General features: G+C 36.7%; 1 protein-coding gene and 1 pseudogene across 1 annotated transcript in view; one reads left to right on the top strand and one right to left on the bottom strand.

Annotated features, from left to right (window-relative positions):
* Window positions 1–23,618, bottom strand: part of VAV3 (vav guanine nucleotide exchange factor 3) — a 359,026-nt gene that overhangs the window by 29,863 nt on the left and 305,545 nt on the right. Inside the window, exons 21-22 of the mRNA XM_064588729.1 lie at window positions 10,573–10,638; window positions 4,740–4,774 (exon numbers count right to left, since the gene is read on the bottom strand). Coding sequence (XP_064444799.1) covers window positions 4,740–4,774; window positions 10,573–10,638 — 101 coding nt within the window. The remainder of the gene's footprint in view (window positions 1–4,739; window positions 4,775–10,572; window positions 10,639–23,618) is intronic.
* LOC135364141 (large ribosomal subunit protein eL33-like) lies at window positions 1,639–1,983 on the top strand (annotated as a pseudogene).

Genomic DNA, 23,618 nt, shown 5'->3' with positions numbered 1-23,618 from the left:
CCTGTCCATTTTTTCTACAGAGACATTCATTTCTTCTGAGCCCTCCACACTCTTGGTCTGTTCAATACTACTTGCTCTCTAAGCCTGCTGAATTATTATAGTCCTGGGACATCCCTTTGCTCTCATTTCCTGGAATCTGTATCTCCCTCTTTATTGGTTTATTAGCTCATCCTTCAGCTTCCTATAAATGGATACATGGGTTGTAATACTCAGAAAGCATCCCATCCAGAAAAAATATTTTTATTTTACTTGATACTTAATTCAGAATTTGCCTGGATATAAAATTCTAGGTGAGAAATTACTTTCTCAAATTTTGAGGCATTGTCCTATTGTCTTCTCACTTGCGATTGAGTGCCATTCCGATTCTTTGTATGTGATCTGATTTCTTTTTCTCCCTGGAATCTTTCAGACTCTGTTTTCTCCATATTGCAAAATTTCATGATAATGTGCCTTCCAGTTATATGCTATACGTTTTAGTTCAATATTGTCCTGGGCTCTCAGTAGCATCTTTAATTTGGAGCCATATGTCCTTTAGTTCTAGGAAATTTTTGTCTTATTTCCTTGATAATTGCTACTCTCAGTTTTCTCTTTCTGGAGTTCCCACTAAACAAATGCTATACCTCCTGGATCAACTGTCTAATTTCCCTACCTTTTGTCCCATATTATCAAATGATTTGATTTTCTGGAGGATTTGCCCAACTTTATTTTCCAACTCCACTACTTAATACATAATTTAAGAGCTCTTTCTTGTTCTCTGATTTTCCTTTTATAAAACAACCAGCTCACTTCCATGGGTATATTGTCATCTCTTAATTCTGAGAATATAAATTAAAGGCTTTAAAAATAAATCTTTCTTCTGCTCATTCTAATGTCTGTATTTTCCTCATTTCTTTTCCCCATTTATTCTATTTGTTCTCTAGTTCAAGGCTTTTCTCAAATGCCTGGTTACTCTTTGTTGTCTGTTTATATTTAGGAGAGAGGCATCTCTGTGGGGGTGGGGAGCACCAAAGCAGACTCACTGGGTAGGAACATAATCATTTGGCAAGAATGTGATTCATGGGGCTGGATAATACCCAAATGGTAGGATTTTAGGATTTTTTTTTACTGAGTCTGTTCAGTTCCTTTAGAGAAAAATCTTCCAGATTTCTGTTTGGATGCAATGAGGATAGTCTGTGTGTATGAGACCCAGCTGTCACAGTATTGGAACTGAGCTACACAAAGGAACTGGGGATTGTCATCAGTCAGTATGTAGACTTTCCTTAATTTGACTACTCTGCAGAATAGCATCTCCCTCAATCTCTGCTGGCATTGCTCTAAGTGTAAGCCCTACATGCCGCAATTTTTCCACATAATACACCTTCTAATTCTACTTCTCCTGCTAGGGTAGGGAAAAGTAAGTTGTCTCACTACTTGTAGAATGGCGTAGGAATCTTGGCATCTGCATCCTGTTCTTCATACGGATTTTCAGATAGTTCCCCAGTTTTAAGCCCCATGCCTCATCCCTGCCTGCAGGGTGTGTGCTCCCCCTCCCCCTCACAATCAAATTACATACAAAGAATCAGAAGTCAGAATGGCCTCTTTCCACCATCTTGGAACATATGGAGGCCTGCTGGGAAGAGGACTCCTAAATCAAGAAATATGTCTGGAAGGCTGTGGTCCAAGGCCATTTTTGCAGTCTATAAGTAGGGTCTCCAGAACCAGAGGGAGACACAGCTCTTCTTAAAATTGAAGGTGTTTATGCTCAAGATGAAACTGAATTCTACCTAGGCAGAGATGTGCTTATGTGTACAAAACAAAGAACAACACAGTGACTCTTGGTGGCAAACTGAACAAAACCAGAGTAATCTGGGGAAGAGTAACTCATGTTCATGGAAACAGTGGCATGGTTCGTGCCAAATTCCAAAGCAAACTTCCTGCTAAAGCCATTGGCCACAGAATCTGTGTGATGCTGTACCCCTCAAGGATTTAAACTTACTGAAAAGTAAATAAATAAAGGTGTAGATTTATTCTCTTAGGAAGGAAGGAAGGAAGGAGGGAGGGAAGGAGGGAGGGAGAAGGAAGGAAGGAAGGAAGGAAGGAAGGAAGGAAGGAAGGAAGGAAGGAAGGAAGGAAGGAAGGAAGGTAGGAAGGAAGGAAGGAAGGAAGAAGGAGGAGGAAGAAAGGAAGGAAGGAATCAGAATGGCATTGAGCTGGAAGTTAGAAGACAATAGAGCAATGCCTTAAAATCCGAGATGCAAAATAATTTCTCACCTAGAATTCTATACCCAGGCAAATGAAGATAATCACCTTGATTCTACTCAAGAGACAAAGTTTACCTAGTGAGAATAACTTGTTTTTAAATGGAGATGTAATGAATAGACAATGCAATTGGTGGATATCCAACTTCTCAATGACTTGAGAACAACATGTCATCATTCAGCATCATTTTCTCTAAACAGTGTAGTATTTCCAAAATTGAAGTTTCCATTTATGATATACTTGACCATTTTGTCCCCTAGCAGAAAGCATTTCCCATGAAACTGTCTGTTTAGTGTGAATAAACTAAGTTGCTCAAGAAAAAGAAAAAAAGTAATTTAAAAATTTTACTATGAAATATCTTTATTTGTTCCTATCTTCAAGACTCTTTCCTTATCTGAACACCTTGATTTTTTTTTTTTTTTATCATTAGGAATAATACTATTCTAAGTCATATTTTCAATAGAATTTTACATATATGCAAGGGTGCATCTTAAAACAAAGTGTTCAAAAACTCAGCTCCTGTGCCCTGAATGGTTCCCAGGTATATGTTTATTTAATAAAATCCATGTAGTTTGTGGCATTAGTATTTATCTCTAAAATCATTACCCTTGTAACTATTATGCCTAGTTATGTGCAAAATAGTAAAAGAAAAGAGAAGGAAGCTAATCACCACACTCTCCTGATTTTATCAGCTCCTGGTGGTGTTCCCTTTGATTATCCATGCTATCAGCTCTATTCTCCAAATTTAATTCCTGTCAGGATCATGATTTTTTTTTTTTTTTAAAGATTTTATTTATTTATTTGAGACAGAGAGAATGAGAGAGAGAGAGCATGAGACGGGGGAGGGTCAGAGGGAGAAGCAGACTCCCTGCCGAGCAGGGAGCCCGATGCGGGACTTGATCCAGGGACTCTAGGATCATGACCTGAGCCGAAAGCAGTTGCTTAACCAACTGAGCCACCCAGGTGCCCAGGATCATGATTTTTAATTCCATGTGGTTCTGACCTCAAATTCATCTTAAACTAAGTAAAAATGTAGCAAAGCTTCCCAGTTCTACCAAAGCCTGCTATAATTTCTTTAGCAAGCTCAGGGAAGTCAGAGAAAGCAGGTAATAGCTACTGAGGGCAGACATGATGGTTGCAGAGAGAAAGAGGGCTGATGGGAAGAATTCCATACTTTGGACAGTGTTGTCCTGTAACAACTGGGCGTTTTCTATGCTTTGGTTATATAATAGAAAATAATCAGAATACTTTATTTTTAAAAATTTTTTAAAGATTTTATTTATTTATTTGTCAGAGAGAGAGAAAGAGCACACAGGAAGGGTTGCAGCAGGCAGAGGGAGAGGGAGAAGCAGATTCCCCACTGAACAAGGAGCCCGAAGCAGGACTTGATCCCAGAACCCTGGGATCATAACCTGAGCTGAAGGCAGATGCTTAACCAACTGAGCCACCCAGGCGCTCCAAGAACACTTTAAAAATATCAGACAGCTCAGGTGTTCTATCTACACCTGCAAACTGAACTAGTACTATATACTCTCAGAATATCTCCTTTATATACATATACTGATATCTAATTTGTATGCAAATATACTTTATATCCAGAAAATAAAACAGATGCAGTCATTTTAAAAGGAGCCAAACATAAAATTCAGGGAAACAAATATAAATAAGTAAATAAGCCCACATTTTGTACTTTGAGAGGCAATATGGCAATGTACAGATGGCATAACTTGGAATCCTGGTTCTACTACTTACTACTTGCATGGCCTTAACCTTTGTTTCCTCATCTGTAAAGATAATAACAATGTTCCTCATAGAGATGTTGAAAACAAAATGAAATAAAACATGTAAAATACTAAGCACATAGTAAGTGCTTGGTATATATTAGTTATTACCATATGATGATGATAACTATCCTGGATCTTAAATAGATTTTTTCCAGTTGAAGATATCACTCACTTCCCCCTTAAACTCATCATGTCTAAAAACTAATAATCACTATTCCCTTTGCTTCCTTGTTTCTATTAGTGGTAATGCTAGCCTCTAAGTGGTAAGTGGGCTCCATGTAAACCCAAAATGTTAGACATGGATACATCTTGCTCCTCTCATATTACAGTTTAGGATCTACTATCCTTTCTGGGCTAATTTTTAGTTTTAAACAACATAATCATATATTTTTTTCTCTGTTTCATGAAATCTACTCTTCCAAAATATAAGATACATATTTGCCTATGTCCCATTCCTTTCTGTGGCTGTTACAAACTTTGAATTTACAGTCAAGTGTGTGCATGCATACACACACACACACACACACACACCACTCTGATGAAGTTATGGAAAGGTCAGTGATATATAAATTCATTACGGTGTTTTGTCGTATTTGAAAACAACTTTAGCCAGGATAAATAGAAATGGAAGGTGGTTTACTACCCCCACATTTAAGGCATCCTGGAGCTAAGGTTATGGTATTTCAACTTAGCTACATAAACATTTTTAATACTTACCAGGGTTGGCAAGAATAATCTACTGGTTTGGGCACCTAGGATATAAAAAGCCAAAAAATAGATTAAGTTTACTTAAGGGAAGCTTTTAGGAATCAATCATTAATTCAGTTTAGCTGACTCAGCTCTATAAAACCCTAAATAGCACAGTCCTGGAACCATCCATTGGCAATTTTATACAGAGTGAATCATAGTATATGTCAGATAAGTAGAAAATAATTCATTTCACTTTAATTCATTCTTTCATTCATTTTAACCACCACTGTACCTCCAAGAGGAGAGATAACAGGAAAAATATGAATTGGAAGCTTTTGGTATTTATTATCAAGGCAGTTTAATCCTATCACAGAAAATTAAGTGAAAATGTTAGGAAAACCAAATAGCACTTTGCTTTCCCAGAAAACAGGCAAAATAAACAATATATACTGGATATAGACTCTTATTTTATATCACAAATTCTAACCTCTGATTTTGAAGTCTACTAACTGGCAAACTTTTTATTGATGAAAAGTCATGGGAAATACTCATTTTTCCCTTTTCTCCTATGGAGCTTTGCAAAAGAGAAAAATGTTACATTTGCTATGCAAATAAAGAAAGAAGAAGAAGAAAACTTCTAGTTGCTGATTATAACTACAAGATGGACAAAGCCAAAGAAGGTACACTAATATTCCAAGAATAACTAAATCCATACTATTAGAGGGGAACAAAGTTTATAAATTCCTAAGAAAAGACAAGGAGTATGGATAGTTTGTTTTGTATTTAGAAATTTTTCATGAATCTCTGTTACCCGTAATTTGTAATAGAGCTCTGATCAATGTAAATATGTCTCTTAGCTACGTCAGTTTTCATAATGGGCTGTTACTATTTTGACCTTCCAGGTTAATAGTTATATATAACAAAATTATCTTTCTGGTCAGAGCATCTCCAAAGTTATTAGTATTTAAATATTTTTATCCTATGGATCACACATCTAATTTCACCACCATGTAAAATCCTGATACACAGAAAATAATATGTAGAGTATATTACACCCATTCAAATCCTGCAAATATTTTCTTATACCATTTTGTTTTCACAAATAGTAATCAATCTTCAATGATTTCTCTTTAGAAGATATACGTGGCTTCTGAAATCTGATGGAAAAATATTGCCTCCTTCCTTCTCCCTCTTCGTATTCTCTAAATGCATGCTTATTCCTCAATCAACCCTTCTCCCTAGAGAGCCGAAACAAAAAAAGCAAACACAACACAACAAAACCAACAAAACAAAGATGGGACAGAGAAGGAAAAAGAACTTCAACATATTCTATGGATTCCTTTGGCTTGGGAAAGCTGAAGATCCACGAAAATGAAGGGTGATAGAACATTCTAAAGCAGAACCAATATCCCAGTCTGTTTCACCCTGATGTCCTTCTAGAGCTTTCTCACTCTTTGGTGAATGTATTCTGATGTGTGAAGTGCCAGGACTATCTTCTCAGCACTAATCCCTATACTGAGGGTGGGATCCTATCTTTCTCCATCTGTCACAGGCCCTCCGCACTTCTTTTTTGGCCCTTTTCTTATATAAAACAATAGATACTTTTCTTCTGGATACTTTCCTATCTTTGAATATATTCTCAACTTTGATCATTTCTCCCTAATGCCTTTTTCTACCTTCATCACAGGCTGTTTATATTGTTAAACTTTGGCTGTAGTCATACAGTTTTAAAAAATATTTTACTGGATATAGAGCATGCATGTAAAATAATATATATAAGATATGTGCTTCTTCCTGAAGTACATCTTATACAAGTTAGAGGGAACAGTTAGAGGTAAGTTAGTTTGTGTTTGTTTGGCTAGAAATGTCATTTTTTTTAAATTTTTTAAAAAAGATTTTATTTATTTATTTGACAGAGAGAGAGATAGTGAGAGAGGAAACACAAGCAGGGGGAGTGGGAGAGGGAGAAGCAGACTCCCCGCTGAGCAGGGAGCCCGATGTGGGGCTCGATCCCAGGACCCTGGGATCATGACCTGAGCCGAAGGCAGATGCTTAACAACTGAGCCACCCAGGCACCTCATGGCTAGAAATGTCATTACTTCATCCCTACGGAGGAAAGATAGATTTGTAAGTTGACTAATTTCCTTTCAAAGCTTTGAACATATCATTCTTATTGCTTGAAATATTAAAGTTTCACAATATGGAATCTCCATTTGGTTCTTTTTAATAGTTACTATTTCTCTGTTGAAGTTTCCTGTGCATTCATTATGAATATACTTTCCTTTATGTCCTTGAGCATAGTTATAATAGCTACTTTAAAAATCTTTCCCTGCTTATTACATCATTTGGGACCTCTCAGGGTTGTTCTCCTTTGATTGCTTTTTCTTTTGAGTATAGTTTGTGTTTTCCTCCTTTACATATTGAGTAGTTTTGGATAGTATCTTGGACAATTTGAATAATATGCTGTAGAAGCTCTGAATTCTGTGATGCTTCTAGAAAGAGTGTGATTTTTCTTAAAGTAGGCAGTTAACTTGGTTGAACTCCAACTGCAAACTATCACCCCTATGGGGAGAAGCAGATGAATTCTCAGTTTTGTTCTTTGAGCCTAAACTGAACCACTTTGGGACAAAGTCTGCACCATGCAGCCAAACTGAGGCAAAGTTTATACACAGAACTCGAGGTTCCTCCCTCTCTGACACCTTCCTTTCTAAGATTTCCTTCCAACTCCACGTTCCGCTTCTTCAAGCTAGTGACACTGTGAAGTTTCTATCTGAACTTTATCTACCCTGTATGGTGCAACCTAGTATCTGTCCTCAAGCCAGCTGCAAAACCAGGAAACTAACCTAGTGTCATCCCCTTTTACCGAGTGTCAACTCATCTCTTAGCCAATGCCTTCAGATTGTTTTTGTTATTGCTTTAATATCTCGCCCAGAGCTTGTGGTTGTTTTCTGTGGGAAGCTTGATCCAATAGGGGCTACTTGACAACCACCAGAAGTGAAAACTTTTGTTGCCTCCATTACTGCTGTTGTTAGCTATGAGTCAAATCATCAACTCTTTATAGGTAATCCATATTCTTCTTAAGGTTGGTTTTAATATTTCCTCCTTGTTTTTGATGTTCTGCCATTGAAATGAACTAAAATGTGTGTGGGTGTTGATTAATTTCATATACTCTTCTTGACTTTTCAGTTTTACCATAAGTTCTGGAAAATTCTCTGCCGTTATTTATTTGAAAATTGCTTTTCTACACTATCTCTATTCTCTCCTTCAATAACATGCATTTGAACTTTATTGCTCCATTCTCTGTTAGATTTCCATTTCTTAATCTCTCTGGACTACTCACTGAGAAGTTTCTTCAGATTTGTCTTCCAATTTTCTACCCAACTGTGTCTAATATGTCATTTAATGTTTCCATTAAGGTTTTCATTTCACTTACTCTGCCTGATTCTTTGTGAAATATATCCAAGAAATTTGGAGAGTGGCTTTTCTCTTCTTAGACTTTTATTCTTTTTTATTTCTTCAACCATATTAAATATAAAAATTTGACCTTGGTACCTGATAATTACAGTATCTGCTGTCTTTGTGTATCTAATTTTGAATTTTATTTTTTCTGCTGAACTTTGCTTAAGATGGTTTGTTTAATCCTGAATGTGATGATCCCATATTGTGAACTTATACTCCCTAGGACTTTATCTGTAGAAATCCTCTTAAGGACTGTGTGCAATGAGGCTCCAATCCAGAGACAATCTGTATTTGTACTGGAAACACAATCAATGTGGAATCATTTTAAACTGTTTCTAGCTTAGAATTATTTCAGTCACAGAGCTGGTATGAATTTCAGCCCTACGCCTGGGTGGTTTTTGGATCTAAAGTTAGGAATTCTTACGGGAGACTGCTTTCTTTTTTCTTCCCAACCCAGATCCAAGATGAAGATAGACATATCTTCTGTGGAACTGTTTTCTTCTTGTTCACCCACTGAAGACTTCGGGAGTCACAAAGCGTTACCCAAGTCTGCACTGTGCTGTAGCTCCAGGTTTTGTTCCCAGTTACTATATTACCAGGGATGAAATGGTCTCATTTATATTCCTCTTGCATTTTCCTCAGTTCTAACTTTCTATCTGGCACAGCATATACTGGAGAATAACCTTTGAGCTCAGAATGGAATATTCCGCACTACTCATGGACCCCTGATAAACAATATGTCCCAGAGTCAAAAGAGATACCATCTTCCAAACTCCTTCAACATATCCTCCCCTCCAATCTCTCCACCTACTTAACTTACCCTAAACCAACAAATGAATCTACAATTTTATTAAGCACTAAAATTTTAATAACTATTAACTTTGCACTATAAAACAATCATATTTAGTTAGTATTCCTACCCATAATTATTTTTAACTCCTTTAACTCCTTACCAGCTTAAAATTCTGAACATGTTTTTCCTTCTAGTAACTGAGTCACCAAATACCATTCACTATAAGCTGATATAATTAGTATCTACTATTGTTAATTATGTAGGTTCAGCTAGGAATTTTCTCTTGCTTTTTCACCCCTTTGTTCATTCACACAACAAAGTGTATTAGATACCTGCCAGGTGCCAGAATTTTCCTAAAATAAAACTTCAAGAGGCTGTAAAAAGATAACAGAACTTGATATATGAAATGTTTAATATTCTTGATTTGATGTCTTTTGGTTCCCAAACATCTTAATATTGGAATGTATAATCTCCTGCTTCCTGCCTACATATAAATATCATTGTTTTAAGCATAGGAAGCTTGAATCTTGTTCATACAAATGACAGAAAACTAACTAAAAATTCATTTTGCTTACATAATTAAATAAGAGTGGTATCAAAGTTCAACAGTTTCCTAAGATTATTAGATAAGAACATGTGACATTAGATCACAGAACCAATAGAATAGCAAATTGTTTTTGATTCCCTTTGCTTTTGAAATTAATGAAGCTGGAATGAGTACAGTAAATTAATTTACAGACTACATTCTGAAATCAAGGATGGCAGACATTTATAATATTAAAAAGGATGTCCAGTTTGTAAATCTAGGAAGGACTGAAATATAGCAAGCAAGATAATTTAAGGAGTTTTTTTTAACCATAAACTCCATTATATTAATAAAGGAATTTTCATATACTTCCAATCAAGAACTTCAAGAGTTTCATAGAAAAATCAACCCTAAATATCAACTTACAAAAAAATAATGTCACCTTAAACAGAAATTTATAAATCTAATAAAACACCAGAAAGCACATTTTATGTTATATTCATCCATAATAATGTTTGAGTAAATGCTCATTCATTCTCCTTGTATCTATCTAATGTGCTTGATGTTTTCAGAAAATGCCATTATGACATTAAATAAACAGTAACGACAAACTAAAGCACAGAAAAATGTATTTAGAGATTTGATTGAAGATTTTGTGGACTTCATGCTATTATGCTTTCAAACACGCTAGTGGAAGCATAACATCTCTCTATAACCCAAAATGACTAGGAATAGATTAGAGCCTACCATTCTCACCTCCATGGGAAAAGGGGAAAATGCATCTAATCTATAGCTTTGATTTATTCCTTCTAACACCCTGTAGACAATTTATTTTTGTAAATGTAGCTACTAAGTTGGATTTTCTCCTTGCATATACCAATTAAAAATATTTTCTGACAATGGAATCATGAGGATTTTAGGCTTATAATAACATTGACCATATATTCAAACCTGAAATAATATGATCCCTCCAGAAAATATTAATAACATTGAGTGACAAGACCATATCCTTTATACATTCTTACACAATTAATTACAGCATCAAAACCAGGAAAAAATGGAAAGAAAATACTCATACTTACACATGGGCAAGGCTTGACAGCATCACTTGGAAAAAATCCAACCTCTCCAGATGCTAAATTTCTACCCTAAATTAGGGAAAAAAATAATACCAGTTTTGAGAACCCATTTACCACAAATGATAATCTCATAATGCTGTGTACACGGTGTTGTTTTTCAGGATTCCCCAGAATTACATGTTTTGTCCAGTCCTAAGCATTAATTTACTATGGCTCAGGGAAAAAAGCAGAAGCAAAGAGGTTTTAAAATTATTAAACTTTACATGTTGTTTCAGATGATAATTATAAAATAAGAATTCAAGTTTGACTTCCCAAACTACCATTCAATCTTGTTAACTTTACATCCCTCACTCCAATACAGAGATAATAGCATATTTGATCTATTTTATATTCACTAATACAATTAGATACATTGGTTTTGTGCAGGCTCACAATTAGAAATGTGATTTAGATGGTTACTATTGGTATCTTTAACAGAAATCATAAGAACATTCCTCCAACAAGACAGGAGACATTTTAAGACTTGTGGAAATTAAAAACAACATGATATGATGTTTTAGGTGGTTTTCAGATTTAGGAGAAAGGACAGGGTACTGATCAAGAGAAGAAGACAGGTAAGATGTTGAAGGAAAGTATTATAAGTTAAAATGACACTGCAAATGAGAAGAGGGGGAAGGAATTAGCGGAATAAGGAAAACCTAAACACCAAATGGTCACAAAAATACTTAAGAATTTATTCTTAGAGACCTTTGATCAAATTCTTTAAAAAAAAAAAATGTAAATTGGTACAGCCACTGTGGAAAACAGTATTGAGGTTCCTCAAAACATTAAAAAATACAAGTAACAGTTATTCTACTACTGGTATTTATGCAAAGAAAACAAAAACACTAATTCAAAAAGATACATGCACCCCTATGTTTACTGCAGCGTTATTTTACAATAGCCAAGATATGGAAGCAACCCAAGCGTCCACTGATAGATGAATGGATAAAGAAGATGTGGTGTATGCATACAATGAAATGTTACTCAGGCATAAAAATGGATGAGATCTTGCCATCTGTGACAGCATGGATGGGTCTAGAGGGTATTATGCTAAATGAAATAAGTCATACAGAGAAAGACAAATACCATATGATTTCACTTATATGCAGAATCTAAAAAAACAAATGAAAAAAACAAACAAAAAGCAGAAACAGACCCATAAATACAGAGAACAAACTGGTCATTCCCAGAAGGAAGAGAGTTGAGGGGATGGGCTAAAGGGGTAACAGGGAGTGGGAGATACAAGCTTCCAGTTATGGAATGAATAAGTCACCAGAATAAAAGGTAGAGCAGAGGGAATATAGTCAATGGTATTATAATAGTGTTATCTGGTGACAGATAGGAGCTACACTCGTGGTGAGCACAGCAGAACATACAGACCTGTCAAATCACTATGCTGCACACCCGAAACAATGTAACATTCTGTTTTACTTCACACACACACACACACACACACACACACACAAAATCTCAAGACACTAACCCTGCAATTGTTTCCCTTTTGCAGAAAGACAAACTATACTCAAAACACACTGCAACAATCAGAACATGTAATTAAAAAGTTCTTATGAGATGACTTCTTCTTGTCCAAAAATTGGGCTTATTTTTGCTATTCAACAATTGCTTCTTCTCAGTAGCTGAGTAAATAGCATTATGACTGGATATTACATGCTCGCTTATTTTTGACAAAAGTAACCAAAAAAAAAAAAAAAAAAAAAAGATCAGCAAATATTTCCCTCTTGAAACAGTATCCTTTTGTGCCCATGGTGCTTGGCTATGAGTTTGTGGAGAAGGTTTTATAAAGTGAGAATCCAGAATTAAAGGATGAGGAGGAGGAAGAAGAGAAGAAAAAAAGGGGGGGAAGAGGTGAGAGGGGCATGGGAAAGAGAGAGGGGAGGTGTAGCAGGAAAGGGGGAAGGGTCAGAGAAAGGGAAAAAGGATAGAAAAGAGAAGAGGAAGGGTGGGGTTAGGACAGAGGGAGAACAAATAACCAAGCAAAGAGAAGATGTTCATTTGGCCAAGGTTCTAAAACTGTATCGCACTTGCGTATCAGGGAAAAGGTAAATGAACAAGTGGAATACTCATTCATTTATTCAACAAATACAGTATCAATATCAATTTGGTTAGGCACTTAGGAAAATGCAAAAACTCGTAAATCATTCCTGTTTCCCCCTATCTTCTCAGAGCAAAGATACATACACACATACTTTTAACACAAGGTGGAAAGGGCTAAATACTGTTAGGTGCAGAGGAGAGGCTATGGAAATTGGAAAGATATTTTCAGTATTAGGGGTTTGCCTGAAAGCTACATGGAAGAGTGGGGGGCACATGAATATAAAATGTGTGGGATGTGAACACACAGAGATGGAAATGGAGGAGAACATTCTGAAAACAAAATAAAGCATGAGAAAGGAATTGGGGTATAAAAATACAGGTTGTGCATAGGAAACACAGGCAGAGTCTAATAATGGCTTACACTTAGTGCACCCTTACTGTAGGCTACACACCACTCTGAGCATTTCATAATCCTTACAGTGGTCCTTTGAAGTAGGCCCAGTTATTATCCCCATTTTATAGGTGAGGAGAATGACCACCCCATGATCACAGAGCCAGCAGTGACATAACCAGAATTCAAATTCGTATGTTCTAACTTCAGAGCTGGATACTGCCTCTCTACACAAGCATTGGACTCCTAAAGGAGGACAGAGGGACGTGGAGCTAAAAGGTGGCAGTGAACCAGTTTGACTGAGACATGAATTTATCATTGGTGAGGGAGTTTCAGTGACTCAGTTATGTGCTTTAAAAGAAGTAAACTGACATCAGCATGCAAGCTGGCCTGTAGATGGGCGTGGCTTGGTAGGTGAGAATATCATTAGAGAACTGTATCACGGTAAGGGGGAGGAGAAAGCGGGACTAGAAACATTATGGCACTAGAGTCCATGGGGCTTACCTGGGGAGTGGGTGAGGAAGAGAAGACCATGGGAGTTAAAGACTAGAGGAAAGTCAAGGATGGAGGTGATTACATAAGGCACCCAAACAGATAATCTGGATGTAGATGGCAATTACACAGAGGGGAAACTTAAAGTCAATGGAGCAAGACTATCATGGAAGAAAATGTAGACAGAAGAAGATAAAAGACAGAGCTTACAGGAATTAGTGTAACCAGGAGGCAGGAAGGATGTACCAGACTAGAGGGTGATGAGAACACAACAGCTATAAGGTTGGAATGAAGTGTTACTCTCATTCAACTGCGTATTCTGAGTGCTTTATTTATTTTAAGCATGACACTGAGGTACAAGTAAATAAGTATGATTTGGGGACTGTACGCCTAGCCAGACCTCTGTACGGGATGCACTGTAATGCTACTCAAGTACAACATATACAGGAATGTGGGCTGGAGCCATACACCAAAGGAGGCTCAGAAGAGGAAAAGAGAAGGGTGATCGTTTTTAAGAAGTAAAATCAGACCTCTGAGAGCACACTAAAGGAAATAAGTCTATTTTGCAGGGGAGAGGCCAGAGAGAGAGCTCTATGACGGTCTTTCAAAACTATAGTTGAAGATAAATCAACAAGTTGGAAGATTACAGCTATTCTAAGAATGGTGAACTGTCAATTCACATTCGTCAGAAAAAAGAACACATGATCTTCATCCTTGGAAAGCAGAGTTTAAGAGCAGCAGTGATGTTTCATTGACAATGCATGTTGGCCAATACAATGGCACCTATTTCCCTAGAACAAAACTGACACGGGGTCCCTCATACGGACTGACACTTTCACTCATTCCTCCCCCAAAGCTGGGTTTGCACATTCCTACTCTGTCATCTCTTCTATAAAAATGTCCTCACTCTGCGGGTGCAGATTTAATCTCGCCCTGTCCTCCTCCGGCACCTTCCCAGACTGTTAGTAGTTCACTGCCACATGGAGGTCATTATTGCTCTACACGGTCTTCTCCTTTACTAGACTGAATTCTTCGAATCTGGGACAAGGTCAGTTTTTACGAGAGAATGCCAAATGCATAGTAAGTGTTTCAGAAATGTTTGTAATTTGAGGTATTTCTCGATCTGATAGTCCCATGTCAGTGAGGAGCATGACCTTAAGTTCCTCTTAACTGAAAAGAAGAAAATATACCACACTTTGTTTTCACACAGTCGAGCACTGAGAAGCATTAAACTGTTTCTATATATGAAAATATTCTTATAGTGGCACTGCTTGACATTTTATATAAGCAAGCGGTGTGCTGAAGAAGGTAATGCACAAAATAGAGAGAAATGAGGTGAGAACACAAAGAATGCAAGAGTAGGAGACACATTAATGAATTTTATAACTTCTGAGGGTGCATGGACCAGCCCACCTTTTTTGTCATTCTTCCTTTATAGAACCAAGGGTTCTGCCTGAAAGGCGTGAATGGGAACTGTAACTGTCCTAGACAGTAGAGGCAGGGGCATGGTCATATAAGAAATGTCCTAAAACTAGGGTAAACATGCAATTTTCTGTCCAAACCAGGATCTTTTGAGAGGGAAGGGTAGTGATTAACAACTATGCCAGGACAACAGGTATAAATTGGGACTGTTAGGGGTAAACCAGGATGTATGGTTACTGTATCAAAAACCATTTTGTTCTTTTTCCCTGCATTTCAAGAACACTACTGGAGTTTTCTCAGGAGAGGGAAATTTTCACTAAACAGACTACCAAGGTCATTCTGAATTGTTTTTTCCTTAATAAAATGCCTTAGCAGTGCAGGTTACATTTCTTTAATGGTCTTAGGCATCCCTTAGATGACAGAGGTGAGAGATAACATATCTTAACAGATGAATAAAACTGCATTTCCTCACTAACTCCTATGAGATGTCAGTTTTAGCTGGGGGGGAGGGGGAATATGCGCTGTATTCAATGATTTTCCACTTATTAAGGTAATAAGCGTCCTACAACATTTGGAAGATTAAAAAACAAAGTAATGTGTAAGAGGAGTGTCTTTGCTTCCCTGGTGGAAGTGTGTGGGATGTACATTGATAATTCCTTAATGCTAATGGGTGGAGCACCTGTCAATCCCCTATGCGTGGACAGAACAGCAGACTGTAGCTAGGAAATAAGCCATTTGCAAAGCCAATGATTTTGTGCACTTTATGTGATGATCCATCTATGAAATTTTTACTAACTTTGATGAGAGGCATGCACCTGAATTTTCTTCTTTGCATTCCTGCGTGGGCATTGTATTCTGGGCCAGATAATCAACGTGTCGTTCCTTTTATGCCCCTTACAAATGCCAGAGATGGGAAATCTTCTTTGTTAGTTATCCCCCGTCTAATATTTGTTCTTGTGAGTCCCTTAACATCTTCAAGGTCAATTTGAAAACACTCCTCTTTCATAGTTACATGTCATCTGATGTACCACACAGTACTATCTTTATGTGCATTTATTCTACAGGGCATTCTCTATATTATGTGAGGAGACTTTTGTAAATCTAACAGTAAAGGCTGATTCATTCTTATGAAAATATTTTCTTTGGAAAGTTTCTGAGAAAATAAGTTATGGTAAGAAAAGATGCACCTTTATAATTTTCATTGGCTAAAGTAGAGCAGGTACAAAGCAAAATAATATTAAATAATAATTCATAAAATAATGATGCCTTCTGTTCTGAAAAGCAAGTTGCTCCCTGTAGAAAAATGTATCAAATTAAAATTATTGCTAACTTTCTCTGAAATTCCTGAACATCACAAATATTCAGACACTTCCTTATTTCTAACTGACCTTAGATTATAACTATTTTTCATCTTCCCCCAATAAGAATCCACAGAGAACCATAATGAATTAAAACTACATTAAGTTTGCTGGTAGAAATGATATTTACAATCTACCTGAACAGAGAAAAACATTAATGTATGCTGCCATGGCAGAGCTGAAACTGCTTTTTTAAAACTCATAGACAAGGATGGCTTAAAATGACAGAGGATATCCTCCAAAAATCTTAATCGTAAATTGCTGGGCTCCCAACTTTGCAAAAAGGAGAAAGAACTGCTTTAAGAAAAATACAGAGTGTCTTTTCCCTGTGGCTCATTTATCCCCTTAATACCACCTGGATTGGAGCTTTAATGCACTCCTGGAATAGCACTGAACAATTTGAAACAGATGTGGAAAGATGAATTTAAAAGGGACAGATTAATGGTTATTTATGAAAGATTGGAAATTTTCCCAAGTTACAATGCCCTAAACACTTTCAACATATGCATGAAGGTGCTGTGGAGATTACTAAGCAATTTATCACACATGGGTAATGGCCAGAGCAACCGTCACTTTACCTAGTCCTCTCTCACTGTCAGAAATGTAGAGTCTGGGTATGTGGGGGAAGACGACATACGGGGTAGCCATGGATTATGGGAATCTAGGCAAATATACAAATTAGTTTACTGACCAGATGGATGGATGGATGATGAATAGCTTGTACCAAGCACTATTTCTGGAATTATTCTGACAGGCTTTGTGAGTACGTGCAATAGAACCAAAGGACTGGAAAAGGAGAGAAGCAGGACAAAGACCCTGTCTGAAATTGACCTTTGGTAAGGATCTGTGATCCTAGCTGCCACCATACTGTAACCATTGTTATCAGTTAAATATACATCAGTGCTAGTTCTTGGAAAACATAGAAAATCACTACCATACAGTAGGGAGGTGGCATTGGGAGAGCTCATTCTATTTCCAGCTCTGCTATAAAAGAACTGTATAACCTTAGGCAAATCTCCATGGTAAAACAAGAATGATGACAAGATCTGCCACACATGCCTCACTAGGGTAATACAAGGATCAAAGAATTAACATGTCTGAAAACACATGATGATTGCTAAAAATAACTGTTTTCTATTTTTTCCACAATACTGCTTTTTGATTATTCCCAATTTTCTCACTTCTAAATTTTTTTTGTTGGCTGTTCTTGTGTTATTAAAATAGAAATACCTAGCCGGGTAATAATCCCACCAGCCTCCTTATATTTAGACAAGTTTGCTAAGCCACAAGTAAGACAGACTCCCGTATAACTTTCACCTGAACAAGAAATACTACATTCAGAGAGTCCATTTCCTTATCTCAAATGTGCTAATGTTTTCATGCAAGTATACACATTCTTTCATCATTAACTGCTTCTTTATGACAAGTAAGATGTGCATTTTTCCACCAGTGAACAACTTGAAAATTTGCCAAGCATAATGGCATAGGGTTATACCAAATGGTCATTACAATGAATTCCAAAATATTCACGCACATATACAGAAGAACAAAAACATAGCCTAGTGCTTTTATCATTTGTTAGTCAAAAGAGAATAGGATTAACTTTTGTCCAGTGCATAAACTCCTGAGGTTTTTCAAAGGACTATATAAAATTCATATTCCTAATCTAGTTCATTTGTAGTTAAGTGGCTGTCATAGGCTTAGAATTACAAATAACTTTAAAAAAACTTGTATCTTGGTCTAGAATCTTTGAAATTTATTTTCAATTTATAAGGGTTTATAATTGCATCACATCATCAAAACTTATAACAAAAGCCTCAATTATATTTGATGGCTTTTTGAATGCACACAAGATTGTGTTTACTACATCACTGAGATTCTGTCAGAAAGAAGTGTCAAAACTCAAAAAAAAAAAACAAAACCCTAAAAGTTGTGAAATGTACACTAACAGAAAACCCACTAAAAAGCCATAAGTTGTATTTCTACACTTATATGTGAGATGAATATAATAGCAGAACGATACTTTGCAGAACATTTTTCTTATTATCCAAAAAATGTATTCTGTGGGGTTCCTGGATTTCTCTAGCAGGGAAGGGAATGCTCTAGTTTTTCATGTCTTAAGGCTTTTTCTCTAAAGTCTTACGAGGTAAGATATTGTACGTGATGTAATCCTGAATCAAAATCTAATAAATATATGTTTCTGGTTGAAGGAAAGAAAAGAATACTTTTGATGAAAGAAAAAAAAATTAGCAAGCAAAAATCAATCTGAATGTAGGTAGGCCAAATCCCAAGTGGTTACTTATTACAAAATCTGGAAAGAACAGGATCTACCACTCTTGGAAGAAATCCTATCTGGGGAGAGGCTATATAACCCAAAAAGTAAACCAGGTTTGACAGAGGTCCAAAATATAGAAATTCATTTTTCTAATCCTGGCGGACAACTAATGGATGTTCTCCTATCCTTGGTGATTTTAATCTTAAGTAATCACAAAGGAAATATCCCGAGTAATAGCACCATACACATCAAACACTCATGGCAGCATTAAATATTTTTAAAGAAATTACTTTTTTACTAAGAACAAAATTACTGCTTTAATGAAACATGTACTGACTACCTGATAAGTATGAGGGATTATGCTACATACTAGGGGATTAAATATGACTAAACATGGGTAACATCTTCAAGGATCTCATTCAGATTATGTGGTTCCTTAATTAGCTTTTGCTTTGGTCATTTTCATAGAATTCTGGACTAGAGGAAAAAACCCAGGAGGTAATAATTTGATATGGATAGACAGTTGGGAGCCTGATGTTCTATTCCTATCCTTCTGATCCTTGAGTAAGTCATATAACCTTTTATGGCTTCAATATTCTCACCTGTGAAATGACAGGGTTTGACCCAAGGGGTTTTTCTGTTTTGTTTTTTTGTTTTTGTTTTTTTTGACCCAAGAATTTCTGAGGTCTCTTTTAACACCAAAGCTCTTTGCTTATATGAGCACTTTTCCTAATTACCTACAATTCTCCAGTCAGTTACTGTTACTAAGAAGTATTTGATTCACAAATTCTTAATTAGGGATATTACGTGTCAGTAATTGAATCTGTTTGCACTTATTTATAGAAGATAAAGACATTTCAGATCCTAAATGACTTTAATTTTACCTCAGTGTGAAGTCCTCTATTTTCCAGGGTACACAGGATTGACTTGTTAGAAATGACATTCATTCATTCACTCTTCAGGAACTCCAATTACCATGAACAATTAAAATCCAATATATGTTATAATCTGAGAAATTATTTGGACCAAAGTCTTTAGAGAGTATGCCTGTGCACATTATATTGAAACCCCTTGTGGTGTCAAATCAACAGTCGTATCAGATGTAATTGCGGGTTGGTGGTCCACTGAAGGTATTCTGTGACTGACACACCCTTGTAGTAATTATGGCAGAATGCAGTTTCTGTGGTAATAAAACAACAGAAGAAAATATACCACAACAGAATTTCTCAGAACTAACCCCCTTAATAATGTTGCTTTCTATTGGGGAAAAAAAGACTTCACTGTCTAAACTTCTCCTTAGACAGAGGTGTCCTCTCCTACATACATTATAACCTACATTCTGCCCTGTACCAAACATAGGAAAAATACAAGTGAAGAGCTGTTAACCAAAAATGCCCATCTTGAGAGTTAACAATTAGGACCTCACCCACTTTGTCAAGAGCTTGCCAATTCCCACAATACAGTCTGTACACTTGGAAACATTCCTGCAAACTCAGTTTAAGATCTATTCAATCAAAGCCAGTTGGCAATCACCCAGGGAGAATGTTTCTTATGGACCTTCACTAATGTCTATTATCATCTATAATCATCTCTCCCGGGCCTCCCCTGTTCTATTATAGTCACGCTCTGCCTTTTTCTTCTTCCCTGTAATTAGGGATCCTGATTTAATGCAATATTTTGAGGTAAACACCTGTCAAAATAAAGGTCTCATGATTGCATGACATACTATTACCAAATAAGCTGTACTATTTTCACATGGCTTTTTACCCCCACATCCACAATTTCAATTCTGCCGTGGCTTCTCCTGACTTTATACAAGGAATGGGCAAGTGGTGAGAGGAAGTTCAGAAGCAAAGTCAAGGTCAACTGAGGAAGACCCTGAAACTATGCTCCAGCACTGCCTAAACAGGTATCCCTGCGATGACAAAAACCAAGTTTGGGATTTCACAAAGAAATGCTCTGGAGCAGGATTCTGAATGGGGAAAAACACAGTTCCCAGAGATGTTTATTCTATGGTTTATAATGCCAAAGCGATGAGCCTTTTGGTATAAAGAATCAGTTTTCTTGGGGTGCCTGGGTGGCTCAGATGGTTAAGCGTCTGCCTTCGGCTCAGGTCATGATTCCAGCGTCCTGGGATCGAGCCCCGCATCCGGCTTCCTGCTCAGCGGGGAGCCTGCTTCTCCCTCTCCCTCTGCCTCTCTCCCTGCTCATGCTCTCTCTTTCTGTATCTCTGTGTCTCAAATGAATAAAAAAAAAAAAAAAAAAAATCAGTTTTCTTAACAAAGAAGATTCTTTTAAAAATTTTTTGTTCATGTTTTTATTTGCCTCTGATTATGATACAGCCTGGCACCTGAATTTTAGATCAGGAAAAAAATATATATACAGTTTTAGAAAATTCTATTGTAGCTAATATTCCTATGTGGTCTAGAAGAAACTAGAAAAGTCTCTTAATGTAGAGCAAAGGAAAAGATTCCTTTGAAATGATTTGGCTACTAAAGTTGCAGGGAGAGATGTCAGGAGAAAAGACCTACTAACTCCACTCCACTGTACCTCCCTTCCCAGACCCCAGAGGGTTTCTGGACAGGTCATGTGTTACAGGACAGATTGCTTAAGGCTTTCAACACAAAAGGTCAATAGTGCCTACAGCTGAGTCCACAAGTAAGCAAACCATTCCCTAAGCAAAGTTTGTTTTCTGTAAACCCGTCTCGTGTTCCTTCCTATTCTCCCTCCCTCTCCTTGAGCCATCTTACACCTTCCTCATCCAACCTCACTCTAAGAAAAAGGCTCATGATTTTACCCTTTTTTATTTACACTAACTATTCCCTTCAGAATTTATCATTTGTGCTTTTATGTCTAAGTAGGAGTAAAAAGTTTAATACCTGATTAAAGAAATTTCAAGAACTGGGTACAGGAATTGGGAGGGCAGAGTGGTCTTCTATGAGCCTACACACATTAGTGGGACTCTTCATATGAAACATGGGGAAGACGAAATTTTTTAAAAATTTTAAAAAACAATCATTTTCCCACTTCTGGAAAATGAAGCTTATCTTTCAAATTCATTAGCCATTATACAGAAATATACTTTTTCTCCTTTTCAATTTTCTTTCAAGTTTACTTCCTATAATTTTTATAATACCCTCGTGTGTCATTTAGGTATTAAAATCCTCATTTTATAGATGAGGAATTTGAGGACATAAGGTTAAATAGCTTTAAGACTATTCTGAGAGAACAAAGATAAATTTAACTCTGACAAGATGAATATTTTAATGGTCTTTCAGATAACATCATAAAGTATAATTTGAGTCCATAAACAATGAATTTGAAAACTTATAAATAACATAGTATAGAAATAGCAGCTCTGAATAGCATTATTCATTCTAGACCTACCACTGAATGCCTATTTTATGCTAGGCACTGGAGATAAAGAGATGAAAGCCATGGTTCTTATCTTTCTGGAGTGCTCTAACCAGGCAGGGAAAACAATGAACAGACCATGAGGATACACTAGAAGTGTTATGACAGAAACCCTTTGGTTCAGAGAAGACCTCAAAGGAGGTGCCCCAAAATTGACCTTGATGGTAAAGAAGGATTTAGCTACGAGAATGGGAAGTAGAAGGGAAAATTCAGACAGAAGGTAAAATATGAATCAATAGCTAAAGGTTTGAAAAAAACATGTCTTCTATGAAAAAGATAGATACTCCCCAATTGAACCCTTAATTTTTTTTCTAGGTTAGAATGAGGAAAACATATCTGTTAAAAAAAAAAAATCGCATGGACAACTAAATGGTCAATTATAAGCAGTAGAACTGTAATCAGTGTGCCAAAAATATATTTTTTCCACAATTGCCTTTGCTAAATATAGCAGGCATACGGGAAGTAAAATTTCCTTGACCTGGTAAACTAAGACAAGGTTCACCTCCTGCATGCAAACATAACAACAGTGCTTTAGGGCTAAGATGGTAGCAAAGGGGATTAAAAAAACAAACTTTTTATTTAAATTCAATTTAGTTAACATATACTGTATTAATAGTTTCAGGGGTAGAATTTAGTGATTCATCAGTTGCATATAACATACAGTGCTCATTCCATCAAGTGCCCTCCTTGATGCCCATCACCCAGTTACCCCATCCCCCAACCCACCTCCCCTCCAGCAACAGTCAGTTTGTTTCCTAGAGTTAAGAGTCTCTGGAGTTTGCAAAGGGGAAGTTAACACCTTCTTGCCCCTGGCCAAGTCAAGAGCCACCCCTCCCCCACCTTGCCTCTGGAAGCAGGGTAAGGAGGAATGCTTCCCTCAGGACAATCTCTCAAGTTCTCTCCAAACTCAATTTATTTTCTGACTTTTCAATTTTCCTTTGCAGCAAAGAGTTAAAAAAATTTATAAAGCAAAAACTTCTACATAAAGCAATGCTGTGTTTCCTGATTGTTCTACCAAAGAAGAACTAAAGTGCCTTTAAAAATGTATTTTTTTCTTTAGAGGTGTTAAGAATTATAAATGATTCTCCTAAAACAAAGGTAGGATAGTCTAACATATAGAACTAAGGCAGGAGGGGAAGAATGAAGGGGGAGGAAATCAGAGGGTTAGATGAACCATGAGAGACTATGGACTCTGAGAAACAAACTGAGCATTCTAGAGGGGAGGAGGGTAGGGGAATGGGTTAGCCTGGTGATGGGTATTAAAGAGGGCACGTACTGCATGGAGCACTGGGTGTTATACGCAAACAATGAATCATGGAGCACTACATCAAAAACTAATGATGCAATGTATGGTGATTAACATAACGTTAAAAAAAAAAAAAAGAAAGAACTAAGGCAGGAGACCAGAAGTCTGAAATAGAGTCTAATTTTAATTCTGCAAATGCCAGCTTACATAGATGGATGATAAATTTGGCCCTTTAAAACCACAATTCTAATTCACCTTCTTTACGGAGATTTCTGTGAATTAATCAGAATGTGTGTAAAAACATTTTCACTCCTTAGAATAAAGATCATGTAGATGCATGATTTGTAAGTGTGA

The sequence above is a fragment of the Mirounga angustirostris genome, unplaced genomic scaffold (assembly GCF_029215605.1).
Source record: "Mirounga angustirostris isolate CCGP_5_RB_7025 unplaced genomic scaffold, mMirAng1.0.hap1 SCAF_4, whole genome shotgun sequence".
Lineage (NCBI taxonomy): Eukaryota > Metazoa > Chordata > Mammalia > Carnivora > Phocidae > Mirounga > Mirounga angustirostris.
This window is presented reverse-complemented; position numbering and strand designations above follow the sequence as displayed.